The following is an 18,280-nucleotide window of genomic DNA, read 5'->3' as shown; positions in this document are numbered from 1 at the left end:
CGCTGCGACTCCGCTGCTTTTTATAGACGACGTTATCTGGGAGCTTGTGTGTTCACACTGTTCTCTCTTCACAGAAAAGGAGGCGAAGATAGCGAAGGAGAAGGAGCTGGGCATCTACAAAGAGAGGAAGGTAAGAGCAGGCTGTACAAACCTAAAGATAAGAGTCAACACACACACGACAAACACTTCATCAGCAGGATTTATACTTGTGTGCCACTGGCAACGAGACAGAGATGACATTTTCCTCTGAAATGTTCTCATCTTCCACACACTCGTATTTCATTTATTTATTTCATCTTCAAAACATGTTCCTGTGGCTTTAACTGACACACTGACCGTCTCCTGCCGTCCTTAGTTATTACTGCTTCAAAGACGTGACGCATGAGTGTGTGAGCAGGAAATATAGCACATAGACAGACAGACAGACAGTCAGTCAGAGAGACAGACAGTCAGTTGCTGTGAATCCAGTGAATCATTTTGTCTCATCACAGTCGTTCCTCTCTCTCTGTGTCAGACTGTGTCAGACTGAACATCTGCTCGTCGTCTTTAAACTGCAGTCAAACACAGACGTAATGAGACGTGGACACACGCGCACACACACACACACACACGCACGTCGACAAATCAGCGACGCGTCCCTCCATCGCTGCGTCTCTGCGCGACAAAGCTTGGCCGCGTCGCCTTCTGTGGCTCGTAAATGGAAGTGCAATAAAAATCTGGAGTGCTCCGAGGTCGTGGATAAATGAGTGTGGCTGATGAAGCCGGTCTGCTGACATCATTGAGATAAAGACTTGATTACACAAACGTGTGCTCGGCTCGCTCACATGCTCGTCTGGTGGTCTGAAATCATTCGCTGCTCCTTCGCTCCTCCGGGACCACAATGGTCCAAAAATGATTTCCAGATAACATCTGAGCATCTGCCGAGTCGATCTGGAGTAAGTTTAGTGGAGCTCGCCCGACTGTAAGCTCTTCCTAACGGCCGGTTTCCAGTGGAGCCGCAGCCAGGATGTGTCTTTCATTAAAAACGCTTCAATCTCTTCACGTTGGTTTCAGCCCCGAGGTCCGTCCAAGAAGCGTCCGCCGATCAGAGCCAACACGGCCGACGAGGCCATCGAGAAGATGCTGGAGCAGAAGAAGATCTCGTCCAAGATCAACTACGACGTCCTCAAGGACCTCAACGTCAAGCCGGGCTCCAGTCCCGCGCGACAGCCGGACACGCCCAAGAGAGAGGCGTCCGCCGTCAAACTGACGGGACGCAACCGCAGCTCGCCCCGAGCCCCGCTGAGCCTCAGCACGCCGCTCAGCACTCTGGGAAAAAGGTCAGTATTTTGTCTAAAAACAAACACAAACAGCCCCGCCCTTCATTTCTGCACGAGGTCAGAGGTCAATTATCTGGAGATTATTTATTCTGTATGTTTCTCAAAGGATAAAATGTCAACTTTGATGCAAAAAAAACATCTTAATCTGCACTTTAATCCTCGAATTAAGTGAGTTTCCACCATATTCTGACTAAATTAAACGTTATGATGTGTTAAAGGGATAATAAGATACGACAGCTGCTGTGAGGATGTCGTCTTTGTATTTTTAATAAATACGTCGTCTTAAAGCAGCAGCTTCCTGTTAGCAGGAGGAGCTAATGTGTTGTCGCGCTACAACGGCTACAAACACTGTGCGATAGAAACACCTGAAAATAGGAGCAAGAAATACTTGTTTTCATCTTTTCATGTGACAAACCCACATGTTTCACAGCCCTGCTGCGTGGCTAGACTGATGACGTGGGTTTTTACTCCGTAAAGATGATGCAGCGTTTTCTTCTGTCGTCTGGATTTTCTTCTTCTTTTTTTTTGAATGCTTCTTTCCTTCTAGGATTTGTCTGTGGACGCTTTCATCAGAAACCTGATCCTCAGCAACTCTTTCTCATGAACTTAATGGGTTTCTCAGCAGTGCAGAGGAAATCTTTTCAGTTTGTTTGGTGGAGGAGGAGGAGGAGGAAGAGGAGGGGGAGGGGTTAGTGTTGGATTGGTTTCCTCCGGTTCTGTTTTTTAAACCTCTGAGTTCATCTTAAAGCTTTATAGGAGTGCTATAGAAGCAGCTGTGATTACGGGGACATACGTCCCTCTAAAGTGTCCTCTCTGTGCGTGTGCATGTGTGCGCGTGTGTGTGGTTAGTGCAGCTTGAGTCTCATCTGGTTGCAGTTTGCTGCTCCTGCTCGAGTCCTGAGATAAAACCCTGTGTTTGGTTTCAGAGCCACAGAGGAGTCGCGTGAATCCGCTCCTGGTTTTCAGAGCCACTTGTTTTCCTCCAGTAAAACAAACACGACAGACACACAGAGCGAGAGAGAGAGACAGGTCATGGAAAAAAAAGCATATAAAGAGACAGAAATCCACTTTAATGAAACACTCCACGGTCTATTGAAGCTTCAATCAAATCACTTTGTCCTCATAGTAATTTAAGATGAAGAGATTTGACCTCTGCTTCCTCTGATTTGACCTCCTGAAACCCAAATGTTCCCAACGACTCTGGTGTTGCAGCTCAAAGTGATTTTTCAGATGTTCGACAGAAGACGCTTGAAACGCTTGTATATAAAAACATTACTACATTAAAATAACTTCAAAATATAATATAAATGGGAAAACTAGGGAGGTCGTATAATATAATATAATATAATATGGAGTATAATAATAAAGACTTAAGAGAAGAGCAAAGGAAGCAGCAACGAAACACAGAAACCCCCTGAGAACAGAAGTGGAATAAAATAAAAACAAAATAAAACATAAATACAAAAATTGACAAGGAGAAAAGAAGACGTACAAATATAATAAGTGTTTTTTTAAAAGTGTTTTTTTTGGAAATTTAAAAAAGAAACCTGAGAAAATGACGATGCAAAAAAACAACAAATGACCTCTGACACTCAGAGTGTGAGACGAACACACACACACACACACACAGTGACACAATGATTGACGACACAGATTATGACAGATTATGACAGATTGACCCACGTCACATTTACAAAACGGTAACGTGAGACTTTATTGATCTCTGTGAGGAAACAGCCTCTGTGCTCGCTCTCCTCCACAGGGAGGTCAGAGGTCGCACTCATGTAGCACGTGTGTGTTTCTGTCATAAACACTGACCTTGTCAGGACCAGTCGTCCTCATAGAGACTAAAACCTGCTTTAGGACTAAGATTAATATACAGTAAGATTAAAATAATGTTATAAATAAAGTTGTGTGTCTTCACAAACATAAGATCAGAGTTTAGTTGTGATGCAGTAACTCTGTAAACTCGCTCATAAACCAACAGGAAACATAATAATTCAGTTTTCTAAAAGTCAGGTTAATCCCGCTGGATTTGAGATGCTCCAGTTGGCTAATGGCCGCTCGCTGCCGGAGCGTCTAATCCGCCGCCCCTGCTCCGTGAATGAAAGAGCGTCTCCAGTCTCACATTGTCCTCTGGTCTCTCTTTGAAGACAAGCTTCATTTTTTTAAGAATGGACGTCTCTCTCTCTCTGAATTGTTTTTAAAAACTTGCTCCTGCTTTTCGTGAGTGAATCATTGATGGAGAACTCTGCTCTGAATCATTCATGTCTCACTTTCTCTCTGAATGAATGAATGAATGAAAACTTCCCTCCTCGTCCATTAAATCCGCCCCAAAATGGCTGAACTCTGCACTTTTGTCACGTTGAATGCACAAACAGAGCGGTGGACCCCTGCGGTCTCGTCCCCCTCCAGCCATTAGCAACAAGAACATGCCCTGCAGCCTGGAGCCAGCCACAACATCCATGATAATCTCCCCTTCTGCTGCGGCACTGACAAAAACAACCCAAACCCAATGTGAAGCAGCGACGGTTGAGGGCAGAATGGTCTCTTTCAGTGCGTCTGAACCGTTGCTTCGGCCCCTGAAAAGGTTGTTGTGCTGCTTATTGAGGCCTGTGGAGGTTCAGGAGAGACGGCCTGCTGACAGAGCAGCCATTGTGCCTTGTCTGGAGGCCTCGCTCTGGGCCTACACTGAGGCATTGTGCTGCTCCGGCCTCCCCTCCTTCTCCTGGTTCCTCCTCCTCCTCCTCCAGGCTCCTCATTGCTCCCAGTGCTCCGCTCCGGGGTGAGATCTGGTGGATACAGAGCTCTGGTTCTTCACCAGACTCTGAGGAGCAGCCTGGAGCTCTTCTCTTGTTCTCGTCCTCCTTCTGTTGCTGTTTGACTTTCCTGTTCTTCTGAAGCTCTCCACAGGGATGACATGCGCTGACCCATAGACCGGGGTTTCCTCAGTCCTGGTCCGCTGGACTCCTGCATGTTTATATTTATTTTGTTTTTATAGCATTGTTTTTTCCATGACTTCATAGTTCCTACTCAACGTGGACAGAGTCGTCATAGTAACGGCTGCGTGAAACTGCCGTGACAAACACTGAATCATTAGAATCAGTCGATTTAAAAAGAAAACACAAAATATTCATATTTAAGAAGCTGAAAAATCGGCCTACTCCAATAACTGCCAAGCTTTGTGGTGGCAGCAGCAGTTAGTGAGACTTACGCCGTTTCTTGAATGCATCTTCAATCTGGTTTTCAAATGTTCCACTGTACAGTTGTAGCACGGCACAGCTCCACTCTGCTTGGTTTAAGTATTGTTTTCCGTGACTTCATAGCTCCTCCTCAACGTGGGCGGAGTCGTCGTAGTAACGGCTGCGTGAAATTCTTGGAGGTGGAACAGCGTACGGCTTGCAAAATTTGCAAAATCAACTTTTGACATTGACTGAGAGTAACGGCGTCTGTGACATCAGAAAACAAAGTCTCTTATTTATTTTTTTACTGGACACTTTTGGTTCCTCCACAGTTGTATTGTGTTGTTGAGTCGACCTTCACCTGTGTTTAAGGACAAAAACAATCTCTCTCCAATCATCTCTTCTCCCTCTGTGTCACGTTAATCTCCTCTCCTCTCTCCTTCACTTGCCTCCTCTCTGTCTCCTCGTGTCTCCCCCGTGTTCTTTCCCCTCCATTTCCTCCCACTTTCCTCTCGTCTCGCCGTGACAGCCTCTGTCCACAAACTTTCCTCCGTCTGTTTCGTCCCACTTTCTCATCCTGTTTTTGTTTTCCTACTCGCCCTCTCTCTCTCTCTCTCCATCGTCTCACCTACTTTTCTAATCCTCGCCGTGTCTCGCAGCCTCCAGCGTTAAACCTGCAGGCCGTTTTGTATCCTCCGCACCAGCAGATGTCCTCCAGCGTCTCACTAACGACTTCCTTGTCTTTCTGTTTTTGTCTCTTTCATCTTTTCTCTTCATCTTTTTGTGTCTGCACTGAACGTAACGTGCCGTGAGTTCACTTCACTTCACAAACAAGTTAACGTTTCGGCCACACGCACGGAGATTGAAGAAAACGTGTTTACATGACATTAAGAAAACCAAATAATTATCTTAGTCTGACTAAAACGTGTTTACATGACATAATCTGACGACAACGTGTTTACGTGACATAATCTAAATTAATCTGACTGTTTACGTGACATAATCTGACTGTTTAACATAATCTGACTAAAGCGCGTTTACGGGGCATAATCTGACTAAAACATGTTTACGGACATAATCTGACGTGTTTGACAATCTGACTAAAGCGGTTTACGGACATAATCTGAAAAGCGTGTGACATAATCTGACTAAAGCGTGTTTACGTGACATAATCTGACTAAAGCGTGTTTACGTGACATTAAGAAAACCGAATGATTGTCTTAGTGCAACTTAAATGTGATGCACATTGTCACATGACTATAGACATCATCTCTGTGTGTGTGTGTGTGTGTGTGTGTGTGTGTGTGTGTGTGTGTGTGTGTGTGTGTGTGTGTGTGTTTTGCTTCTTTCCCTCCGTTATCTTGTCTTTCAATGTCACCCTCATCCCTCCCTCTCTCTGTTTTCCCTCTCACTCTCAGCCTCTCTGGACTCACTGTACCGGACAGTTTTCAGGTTCAGACGTCCCATGCACTCCCTCCCCTCCTCCCTCTCTCTCCTCTCTCTCTCTCCTCCCTCCTTCCCTTCCTCCTCTCTCTCCACCTCCCTCTGCTGCCAAACAGACCCTCCCTGTTCCCTCCATCCCTGCTGCAGTGTGGAAAAGCAGCCTTCCAGAAATAGCCCAGATAATTGCCCTCCAGTGATGTTTTTTTTCCCCTCCATGCACTTCTCCACTCCTTCATCTTTTCTTTCTCCTTCTTTTTTTTATAAACTTGTCTAAATTCCAGGAGAAAAGAAAAGAAAAGAATAGAAAAGAATTCCTGACTGCATTTTTTCCTCTGCTCTCCTCAGTGGGAGGGAAGCCAGAGGCAGCCATTTTGGTCAGTGTTGGTTTTCCAGAAATGTAAATCGTAGCCAGACTCTGAGAGAGAGGGACAGATAGACAGACAAGCAGACAGACATGTTGTTACTGAAACAACTTTTATTCTCCACGACTCTGCCAGAGTTTTTTGTTTTTCTTCAGGCCGTCAGAAGCAGGTGCCCTCACAAAAAAAGTCACTTATTTCTGTATTTTTTAAAAATCTTTAGCTCACGCGGGGGAAAAGTGGAGGTCGGACTGTGCGGCTCGTGTCACATTTTCCTGCCCGACACACTCGATTGAAGAGGATGTTTTTCCTTGTTATGTGACCAGCTGTGTTAGGGGAGGGTGTGTAATTTGTCTGTGGTTTGCAGCCCCTCCCTTTAAGCCTCTGATCCTCCTGTAACCCCTCCTCCTCCTCCCCCCCTCCTGCAAACTGTGACCAACGAGCCGTTGGATGCTGGTGGATGTTGGCAGTCATGCAAACAGAGGGTGGGTGGGGGTCATGGGTGCTACCAGGCCCGATCTCCCCCTCCTCACCCCCTCACTCACACACTCACACACACATAACATGACATGATGTGTGTGGCTCATGTTTCCATTGAAATTCAAAGCTTGGTTCTGGAAAATGTGAGTGTTTGAGGAACGACTGGAGCAACAGTTGGTTTTTCTTTGTGTTTCAGCGTCGCTCATTTTATTATTATTATTCATGTCTTATATGCCAGAGAGTCCTGGTCCAGGACCGGCAGCGGGGCGTGCAGTAGTAGCTGTGTTTACAGGTGCAAAGTTTCCTTGTGACTGGAATTCACTCAATTATATTATCACCTTTTTTTCTGGAATGGAAGCACATCACGCGTGACTGAAAGAACGAGAACGCAGATACAGGCCGTAGAAATAGCTGCTCCTCCAGTGAGGTGCCTCCTGGACGCCTCCCTGGTGAGGTGTTCCGTGCACCAGAGTTACGGCTCATAGGCAAAACACTTGCATGTACTTTTTGTTGAAAATGTAAGAAAAATATCACATTTATTTTGCGAAATGTTGTGGAAAATCTAAATATTCCACTGTAATACTTTAATATGGACTAATAGATGTAGCAGCTTCAGCAGCAGCTTCAGCAGCAGCTTCAGCAGCAGCTTCAGCAGCAGCTTCAGCAGCAGCTTCAGCAGCAGCTTCAGCAGCAGCTTCAGCAGCAGCTTCAGCAGCAGCAGCAGTTTTCCCTGCACAGCCTCTTCCATCCAAACACTCCTCAGCGGCTCAGAGTCTTTGTTCTCACACTGTAACTAATGGAACAGCCAGGACTGGAATTTCAAGGCGAACTCTTAAACTGGGCCATTTGGAAAACATCCCAGTTCTCATCCGCAGCTTAGCCACAGTAAAAAAAAAAAAAAGAAGAAAAGAAGAAGAAGAAAAAAAAAGCTCAGCCAGCAAAGCAAAAATGTTGACAGTATAAAGGAGTGCATGGTGTTGTTGTAGTTCATGGCCTCATGAGGCGTGAACGTCTTCAAAAAGTCTTAACTGTGAGAAACACTGAGGCTCGAACTCCTTTATCTCTACTCTCATGTTACAGCCACAGATGATTTATTAGTTTCATTTCTATATTTTAACTCCTCCTCTCCTCTCCTCTCCTCTCCTCTCCTCTCCTCTCCATATTGCTGCCAGTTGTCAGCCAGTGGCTAAACGGCCTCCCCTCAATCGTCTTTTCAGCTCAGGCTTAGTCTCATTGGCAGTAAGCTGATTAGCAACGAGCCGCTAAGCTCAGCATTGACTGAGAGAGTGAGACAGAGAGAGAGAGAGTGAGTGAGACAGATGAGAGGACACAGACAGAAAGGAGGCGGGGATTAATTGACAGAATATAGAGTTGAGTTTTGTGTCGCGTAATTGTGGGATGTTTGTCGTAAACGCGTGCTCGGGTTCAGACGTCGTAACGTCTGTGAGGACGAACGGCGAAGCGTGAGATGCAAATGAAAGTGTGTTTGTTGTCGCTGAGTGAGTCTTTCAGAGATCCAGGAGACCAAGTTGAAAATACATTTGTGTGGATTTTGAAGCTAAAATTGAGCAGAAAGTCGTGAAAATGATCGGAATTGAAAACGCAGGGTTTTTTATACGTAGGGGTGTTTTTTTTTAATCAAAATAGTTTTGTGTGAATGTCGTGGAAAATCGGAAGTGAAGTATCAGCCTGTTTTTTTTTTTCGAATGCATTTTTAAAAAAAATAAGCTAAAAGCTAAAAAACATTTATACTCACAAAAATTCCAGGTTCCAAATGATCACATCCCAAGTCATTTTGTCGCTAAAAAAATGTATGTGCACAAAAACTTTCAGAGAACATTTCAAAAACTTTTTATCGCGTAAAGGTTTTCATGCATTCAAAGTTTTTATAAATGAAAGTTATTTGTTCTTCCGTTTCCTCATTAGCATACTGGTGAGTTAGTGATCAATCATACATTTGACCTCATGATCTTTGTTGTATATACATGTGTGTGTTAGAGGCGGGTCGTACCATGTTCGCGTACACGGGGGTGGACCCGTCCTTTTATGAGAACCCTGCGTGTTTCCTCATTGTTTTCCTCCGTCCACTGATTTACACGTCAAGCTCCACGCGGGCGGCGGGAGCCACTCCCCGCTGCTGTCAACGGTTGCCAAGGAGACGAGAACGTCTGCCGCCACGGCTCCCCCGTGGCGCTGTTGACGGCCGTTTGACCCCTGACCTCTGTCAGTGACTTTCAAGGCTCTTTCCTGGTGAGCAGAGATTAATCACTGCTGTCAGACGCAGAGATTAGAACTCTGAAAACCTTGCAGCATATTTAGGATTATTATTATTATTATTATAATAAATGAACACGTAATGATAACATTAACATGTTATTATTTTTTAAATGACACAAAGTTGCTTCATTAAGAATGAAAATGTGTTTGCAGTCTGAAGTTTCTCATGTTGAAAAGTACATTTGTGTCACTGTGTCGTGACTTCACCACACTCCTCTGTTAAATATTGACATTTTAGACATGTTGCAGATTAACGTTCATGTTTCAGGGATTTTTAATCTTTTTAACTTTAGTCATCATTGGCTTTGAGTCTCGTGTCAGACGTCGCGTTCGTGACTCTTCAGTGACGTCACTCTCTGATCAATCACACACACACACTGAATATAGTGTGTGTGTGTGTGTGTGTGTGTGTGTGTGTGTGAGACTGGTGACTGGTGTGTTTGTACTTGTCGCCTCTTTAGGACTCTTTCTCTCTGTCATAAACACTGACCCTGTCAGGACCAGTAGTCCTCATAGTGACCAAAACCTGGTCCTGGGGAAGCAGAACCTGATTTGTGATTGTGGTTTGTTTAGTCTGTTTAGTCCTGAGAAGAATCGCTGTGATGTGATGGAGACTTGTATTGATTATTGATCCACATGTGATTCAGTTTACATGTAGGTCGAAGACTTCTTCCCTCATTTCCTGTTCACTTTTCACTGTCCTTGCTGCATCCCTTCTCTCCTTCTCCCCCTTCCTTCCTCCCTCCCCTTCCTCCCTCCCTCCTACCATGTGCCTTCTTTTGTTCCCTTTCTCTCATTCTACCTTTCTTCTTCGTCACCTGTTCTCTCTCAGCTGCCTGTTGCCTTCCTTCCACCCTTGTGCTCCACCCCTCCCCTCCCCTCCTTCCTTCCTTCCTTCCTTCCTTCCTTCCCTCATGTCGGGGTCAGTCCTCAGGAGAGTTGGTCGAGTCGAGCACATGTTCGCTCTCTTGAGTTGCGCTCTCTCTCAGCGGGGAGCGACTCATCGGGTCTTCTTGAGAGTTTTTTTCTAATGAGCTTTGAGGAAGAGGAGACACACACACAGACACAGACACACACACACACAGACACACACACACACGCCCCTCCCTCTGGTTAAAGCAGATTAATTAAAATCTCTCTTATCAGCGAGAGTGGAACACGTCTTACTGTAAACCTCCGGAGAGTTTCGTGCTTTAATTCTCGGTGTCAGGACGAGGGGTGGGGGGTGGGAGGCTTGGGTGTGTTGGTGGGCGGGGCCTCCAGTAAAGAGGTTAATTCCCGCGGCTGGAACGCTGATCGCTGATTATCCGTGCGACTGTCGAGGAAGCGATGAGAGAGATGGAGCCAGGCTCGTGTGTCTGTCACTCACAGTTTGCCATCTAATCCTCAGCAGTAAATCTTGCCTTAATGAGTGTAATGAATATGTATATTTATATTAAAGAGGTCGTTACAGTGTGGCAGCAACACCGTTAATCACTGTGATTATTAATGGTTGTTCTTCAGCCTGCTGTGGTGCTGATGCGTGGACGTTTCTGTGCTCGGACCACGTTTTTAAAGTCTCTTGAACACTGAGTGTACAGTGGTGCGGCGGTTTGTGCGGTTGAATCTTTAAATCAACTCTTTGGTCCCGGATTTGAATCAACCAGTGCGGGGTGTTCGTGTCTGTGAGTCGTCAGCGTAGCCTTGGATGACGTGCTGATGTCGTGTCTCCCGATGACAAATGTGTCGCAGTATGTAAAGATTAAAAATAGTCGGGCCTAAAATGGAGCCCTGTGGTACACCACAGTCCAGTCTGAAGCCATTCTGACAAGAATCTTTCCCCCCGCTGGTTTCCTGCTCTGGTTTGGCAGTGAAAACAAACGTTGCTCACTTTATTAGGTACACTTGATACCTGATAAAGTTTCAAGAGATTTTCCTCTGTCGTTGTTAAAGCATTCATTGGTGTTCAGTGGAACAGTTGTCTTTTTCTTGTTTGTGAGTTACTTGAGTTGCTGGCTGGTTAGATATGCAGCACCACCATTAGATTAAGATTAGATTAGATTTCTATAATCACCATACTGTATGATTACAAAATCTACAGATCTACAAAAAGTGTAGAATATTGAATGTAAATTTTGATTAGTTTGTGTTGATTGTGTTTCGGGCTCTTGTGTCGCAGGTTACAGCCGTTCATCACCGGTCTGCCCAAAAAGAAGATGGCCATGGAGCAGGTGAGCTCACTCACTCACTCACTCAGTCACTCACCCACTCACTCAGTCACTCACTCACCCGCTCACTCAACTACGGTTGCATCGACATCAAAAACCAGATATCGATAATATATCAAACTTTATTAGAAGTAACTCAAGGACAAAACAAAAACAATATGCAATACATTCACAGTTAGATGAGATGGAAAAAAGATGGACCAATAAAACAATAAAATACTGTATAAAGTATAAAAACAACACAAAAAACCAATAAAACTGGTAAAACTAATGTCTTTTCAAAATGCATTTTAACTAAGATAATGAGCCGTGTTTAATATGCAGAGGAAGATTGTTCCACAATCTAGACACAAGAGGCAGCTTGTAAATATTAAAAACCTTAATGTCCTGGTTGAGCTGCACAAAAGTCTCAGTTGTCAAATAAGGGCATCAACCAGTCTGTGGTCTTCATGGGAGACAGTCATGTACAGCTGTGAGTCGTCAGCATAGCTGTCGATGTCGCTATGATGCCGTGTCTCTTGTTGACATCTCCGAGACGCAGCATGTAAATGTTAAAAAGGGAAAGGGGCCTAAAGCGGAGCCTTGTGGTACACCACGGTTCAATCCCCAGCTCAGAGATGAGCGTTCGCTTCCTGTCACTCTTTTCTGGTCTGGCCCTTACACAGACGTTAAATTTAATTGCGTGTGGTATTAAAAAGGTCTTAATGAGTCATAAATTTAATGTGGCGAAGAAGAAGAGTGGAGTGTTTATTTATGGGATTTTAATCGTGCTACGATACTGTGTTTGTATCAGGAGAGGTTTTTCTGTGTGAACGTAATGAAACTGTGACAGAAAGAGAAAATAAAAGCTGCAGACAGAGTCTGATTCCTCCATCGCTCTCTGAAAACGTCCCGCAGAGCAAATGAGGAGAAATAAATCTCCACTCCGGCCGTGTGAGAGGTGAAGCTCACTCTGTCTTTGTTTGCCCTTCCCTTATTACTCCTCCTCCTCCTCGTCTCTCTCTTCCTCCTCCCTCTGGGTTCTCTGCTGGCCCTGAAAATAAATCTGACAAGGTCTTAAAATAAATACCGCCTTAAAACTTTAACATAAAACTGTCGTTAAAAGCTCTTCCAGAGGTCGTTTCTTTACGGCGCTGCAGCGCAGAGCTCCTGTGGCCGCTCACCACCGGAGCTGCAGTGTTCACGGCGCACTTTTCTGTCTTAATTCGACTCTAAATTGGAGCCAAAGTTCAATCACAGGTAGATTTACAGGAGTCTGACGTTCAGTAATATACAGTTAATTTGATATCTGCTGCCCCCTCTGGTCAAACACCAGCCACTGCGTTCACATTCCGTCTTTCTTCGTTTCCACTTCCGTCAACGTCTCCAGGGGCTCGTTGACTCCTCCCACTTTTATAAACACCCTCCCCTGCACTGATTTATAAACAAACTGAAATATTTGACTTAAACTTCCACAGTTTCCATGTGAGATTGACGTCGTCGCTGCAGATTAAAGCCTCGTCTGTAGACGCGTGAATAAAAAATGTGTTAAAATTAAAATGTTTTATTTTTGAAGCGCATTTATTAATAATGTGAATCAGAAGTTTGTGGATTTTTATTAATGAATTGAGTGTAAACTTTAATGTCTCTGTGTTCACCGTGGAACAGGTGACTCAGGATTTTTAACCTTTAACACAGATTATTATTCATTTCACCACAATTTGAGGAAACCAATGACAGTTTGGCTTCTCTTCAGTCTCCTTTTCTGTTTCTCCTCCTTCCTCCACATTCCTTGCCATCCCTCCGTCTCTCCTCCTCCTCCTCCCTCTCCATCATGTGCTGTTGGCAGCTCTGAATGAACTGCGCTCGGGGAGCTCAGGCTCTGTCAACCAGGGCGAAAACACTGCCACAAGGGGCCGGGTCAACAAGGCCTTGTTACTTAGCAACCCTGTGCCCCCCACTCCCTGGGAACTGGAGGCAACGGCCTTCCCCATTGGCTGAGGTTGTTACATAATATTGCCATTTCATTACAGTGACAGATTGAAAGGATGCGTGTGTGTGTGTAGCCTGTGTGTGTGTGTGTGTGTGTGTGTGTGTGTGTCCTTTGCCCTCGTCACTGACCCAGCAATTACTCTGCACCATTTTTCAAAACGAGCCGAGGGAGGAAATGAGGAGTTTTTATACGAAGCGGAGAAAAAGAAGAAGTCACAGACGAGTCCAGCTGTTCGCTGCCCGACCTTTGACCCTCCCCTCCTCTCACTTGTTGCACTGTCCAGTGTGAGAGCCGGGCTGCCGTGGCGGCAGACGGCGATGTCATAGACGTGATGAGGTCATGAGAGAGAGAAGCTTTGAACTGCAGACGCTCGCTGTGACAGTCACAGACTGACGAGTCAGGTCCTCACACACAATCAGGAGACGACAAATGGACATCACTGGAGATTAAAGTTAATCTGCAACGTTTAGCAAAGGAAATGTCTAAAAAAACGGCTGAAAGCGTGAAGACTGAAGACAGTGTCTGAGAACATGTGGAGGAAAATGACAACTGTGAAGAAACCCTTTCTCTCCGTCTGCTCTTCAGAGAAACCTATTCTCTCATCTCCTCACTTTTTAATGTTGTTGGAGAAACGGAGCGAGAGGAAACATGAAGGTGTCAGGAAACGACGAGGGAGCAGAGATGAACGTCCTCCACCAGCAGACTGTTGCTGCGGAAACGGAGGAACATCCACCCGCTTGTCCTCCAGCTCCGTGAAGTGATGACGTCCTGCTTTTGTCTCGGTCACTGTGTGCGACAGTCGAGATGATGAAGATGAAGATGATTTATTATTTAGATGTTTAGTCAGTAAGAACACAAACAGTCCCTGTGTCAGTGGGATTAAAAACAGGATTAAAAACACCGCTGTTTGACCTCTGTGACCTCTGTGTGTGACAGTCAGAGCTCCTCATGTGAGAAATTAACCCTTTCATCACTTCTGCCTCCATCATGTCCTCTTCTGTCCTCATGTCGTCCTTCACAGCGTCCATGAACGTTCTCTGTGGTCTTCCTCTTGTCCTCCTGCCTGGCAGCTCTGTCTTCAATGTCCTTTGTCCAATATGTCAGTATTTAGCAACCAGCTTCTTGGTGGACGCATAGAACGGCTCACTATTTGGCAGTCGGTCTGTTGCTGGGTATAGAGAACGGCTCATTATTTGACAGTCCAACCAATCACAAACAACAGTGTGTGTGTGAGTGAGTGACCGTAACGAGTTAATGTAATCATCAGAAATAGAAACTGTAGCTGTGACAGTTCTGTTCTCCTCCTCAGTTTTTGTTTCCCATCATGCTCCTGGAAGACACACACACACACACACAGTCACCTGGCGTCGCCCCGCGGCGGCGTTCACACGCTGAACGTTTGACAGCTCCACTGAGACGACGTTCGCGGGGTGAAATGCAAAGTAACGCTGCTCTGATTACAGCTCTGCCCTCACACTCACCCCTTCATCTGTGATGTGACGCGAAGCTGCCCCCGAGGCTCAGATTAACCTCTGACCCTTCGTGTAAACGCCGTACGCTGCAGAAATGAGAGGTAATGTAAACTTTAAAGGGTTTGTGTTTTCATCCCGTTTGACCAGGCCGCCGCCCACAACCCCCTGCCGGTGCCTGTGGGAAACCCCGACAGTGGCGTGGTGGTCGAGAGCGGGCCGGTCGTCTATGACGACGCAGCTGAGGAGGAAGAGGACGAGGAAGAGGAGACCTGTGTCAGCGCCATGGAGCTGCTGGGAAGCAACGGTCAGAGAAGAACTTTACACCAATAGACACAATTTAATCATAATCTAATGATTCCTACATGAGTTCACCTTTTTTTGTACTTTACTGTAAAAATCTACAATAAAGTACAAAAAAGTCTGAGTGACTGACTGAGTGAGTGAGTGAGTGAATGAATGAGTGAGTGAGTGAGTGACCTGGAGCCACGGAGACTCCTCTCGTCCTGAGCTCAGCTGCTCACACCTTCACCTCGTTCATCCACAAAGTGTCCTCTCTGTGTGTCTCACCCTCAGATTACGGCTCTGATGCAGATTATGACGACGGATTCTAGCAGCGTCTCCTCTACGACCGACATTGTCTTTCCCGGGGAGACAAAATGGCCGACGCGAGACGCCTGCACGAAGGTTTGCACGAGACAAAAATCTCTCACTCTTTGACGTCCGGAGTGGACAGACGGACGTCAGAGGAGGTAAAGTGGACATGAGGGAAGAGTGAGTGGTGAAGAAAAGAACACGGGTTTGTCGAGCTGTGAGTCAGAAAACGTTCAGGTTAGAACTGGGATTAACTGGGATTAACAGTCTGGTCACGTACAGGTGTCCTTAAAGTTCTTATTTATCAGGAAATACAGTCGTTTAAATGCTGCTACGCTACACGAGGACTAACACACTACAGCATTTGTCTTTTTGCTTTTTAGTCCAGGTTTAAAGTAGGATTAAGAAAACACGTCATTATCATCTTTGAAGTGTCGTCGTTTGAGACGTGGAGCAGGTACGAACAGGAGAATCTCTAATCCAGGTTAAATCTGTGAAAAACTGGAGTTTCTGCCACTCTGTAAACTCACTCACTCTCCCGCACCAAAGCCCATAGAGAAAATCAGCCATTTAGCGTCACAGCACACAGGAGGGTTCGCTCCACCGCTGCGTCCGTCACCAAGTTCAAATGTTTTATTTTGTGACTTTAAAGTTTGAAACCCTTTGTTCGGATTGACCTCAGTGACACAGAGTGACCACACGAGGCAGCAGAGGACCAGCAGCTCCTTTTAAAATGGTTGTTTTTCTCTGTGGACTTTGGTGTGGGAGAGTGGGCGATTTCCACGCACAGAAAAAGGCGTTCTTACCTCCCAGAATCTGAAGTGACCCTTTAAAGCTGCACTTTGACATTCTATGACACTCAAGTACTTATGAACCAGTGTTAACCTGTGTTTCTGTGCTTCACTGCAACGTGGACTCAAACAAGCGTCTGTCAATCAATCAGGAAGCGTGAGATCAATCATGGCGATCGGTCATTATTGACGAGCTGGTGGACAGACAGGAAGCGCCTGTGCTTCTCTGACGCCACAGTATTACTGCGACGTTGCCTTTGAACACATTTAATGACCCCAGCGTTTGTTCTTTTCCATCTTAAAGTTTTTAATTGTTGCTGGTTTTTATTTTGCCCTTGACTTTTTTTTGTTTTTCTTCCACTAATTGTTTTTGTGATAGAAGTGATTAATTTAACGAGGTTATGTAAATGATTCTTTACGGTGTCCTGTGTTTAACGCCGGGACGCAAAGACATTCTCTGCAATAACAGATGATCCAGTGCGACAGAGAGTCGATTTATTTTCTATTTAACGTTTTATGATTTATTTTGAGGAGGCCAAAGAGATCGTAGCCTTTTCACCGTGTCCACACACACACAACGGTATACAAACGAGGTGTCCCTGAACGCCTCGTCTCTGCTGCTGCTGCTCTCATAAGTCCTGATGTTACATCTGTACTTTGTTGTGTGTGTGCGTTTGCTGCTACAGTAAAGATTTCACTGAGAATGAAAACCTTACAAACATGTTTCCCTCCTCATTCTTCAAGTGTGTGTGTGTGTGTGTCTGTGTGTGTGTCAACCACATGATCGTCATCGTTTACAAGGTCAGTAACTGGCTCATGAAACTGTGTGTAGTAGCTAACGTTATTTGTCGTCTTGTTGGGGGCGGCGAGAGCAAAATTAGCATTAACGTTTATTTTCCCTCCATTTTTAATATAAACTAACATGAAACACATTCAGACAAAGCTCTTTAATATTTAAATGTGTGTGATGAGCAAATCTTCAGAATAAGGTCAGTGTTTTGCATGTTGTTTGTTAGCTACTGTAGCTAGCTAACATCTATGTTTTACAAAATGATTCGGGTCAAATGGTCATAGAGGTTTTCTTCTTCTTCAGTATTTCTTTATTTTAATGTAAACAAATATCATTTATACGCAGTCAATGGTCTAAAAAGGCTATAGTTAGCTAACGACTTGAGCTCAAAGCTAAAGCTTTTCAAATGAAAGGTCAGTGTTTCATATTCAGAGAATGCTCTTTAATATGTAAGATGACTACATGAATATTCTTCACTATGTCACTATTTCTCATGCTGGTGCTGATGTAACTGCTTTGTTAGCCACTGTAGCTACAGCACGTTTCCATTCATGCTGACAACAGGAAGCTTTTCAATGATTCACTCGTCAAATGAAAGTTCAGTTTTAATGTAAACATATAATAATATAATCAGACAATTCTCTGTAACATGTAAACAAAAGAATAATCTTTCAAAATAAGCTCAGTATTTTGCACACATGTGCTGAGCTAGTGTAGCTAGCTAGCTAACTAACCTCTGTAATAATATTCACACAGACGACAGGAAGCTTTTTCAAATGATTTGTGTTAAAGTTTATTTACATTAAGAATTGGAATATCCTATGAATTCATCTTTAGAATTGTTAATTAACCGCTTTGTTAGCAACAGTTGCTAGCTACGTTCACTGAGGTCATTTGTGTGTTTTTATCGTCTTTTCCACGTGTTTTTATCGTCTTTTCTACGTGTTTTTATCGTCTTTTCCAAGTGTTTTTATCGTCTTTTCCTCGTGTTTATCATCTTTTCCTCTTGTTTATCATCTTTTCCTCTTGTTAATCATCTTTTCCTTGTGTTTATCGTCTTTTCCTCTTGTTTATCATCTTTTCCTCATGTGTTTATCGTCTTTTCTATCGTCTTTTCCTCGTGTTTATCGTCTTTTCCTTGTTTATCGTTTTCCTGTGTTTATCGCCTTTTCCCGTGTTTATCGTTTTCTGTTTATCCTTGTGTTTTTATGTCTTCCTCGTTTATCGCTTTTCCTCTTGTTTATCGTCTTTTCTTTCTGTTTTTATCTTTTCCAGTGTTTATCGTCTTTTCCTCGTGTTTATCGTGTTTATCGCCTTTTCCTTTATCTCTTTTCCGTTTATCATCTTTTCCTCGTATTTATAGTCTTTTCCTGTTTATCGCTCTTTTCCTGTTTTTA

The 18,280-nt window shown here is 44.5% G+C and overlaps 1 protein-coding gene across 1 annotated transcript in view; it reads left to right on the top strand.

Moving 5' to 3' along the window:
• Positions 1 to 16,024, top strand: part of brf1a (BRF1 RNA polymerase III transcription initiation factor subunit a) — a 57,312-nt gene extending 41,288 nt beyond the window's left edge. The window contains exons 15-19 of the mRNA XM_044047360.1: positions 75 to 130; positions 1,054 to 1,319; positions 11,219 to 11,270; positions 14,859 to 15,015; positions 15,285 to 16,024. Coding sequence (XP_043903295.1) covers positions 75 to 130; positions 1,054 to 1,319; positions 11,219 to 11,270; positions 14,859 to 15,015; positions 15,285 to 15,322 — 569 coding nt within the window. The 3' untranslated portion in view covers positions 15,323 to 16,024. The remainder of the gene's footprint in view (positions 1 to 74; positions 131 to 1,053; positions 1,320 to 11,218; positions 11,271 to 14,858; positions 15,016 to 15,284) is intronic.
• The last annotated feature ends 2,256 nt before the right edge of the window (positions 16,025 to 18,280 follow it).

This window comes from Solea senegalensis, linkage group LG16 (genome assembly GCF_019176455.1).
Source record: "Solea senegalensis isolate Sse05_10M linkage group LG16, IFAPA_SoseM_1, whole genome shotgun sequence".
Lineage (NCBI taxonomy): Eukaryota > Metazoa > Chordata > Actinopteri > Pleuronectiformes > Soleidae > Solea > Solea senegalensis.
This window is presented reverse-complemented; position numbering and strand designations above follow the sequence as displayed.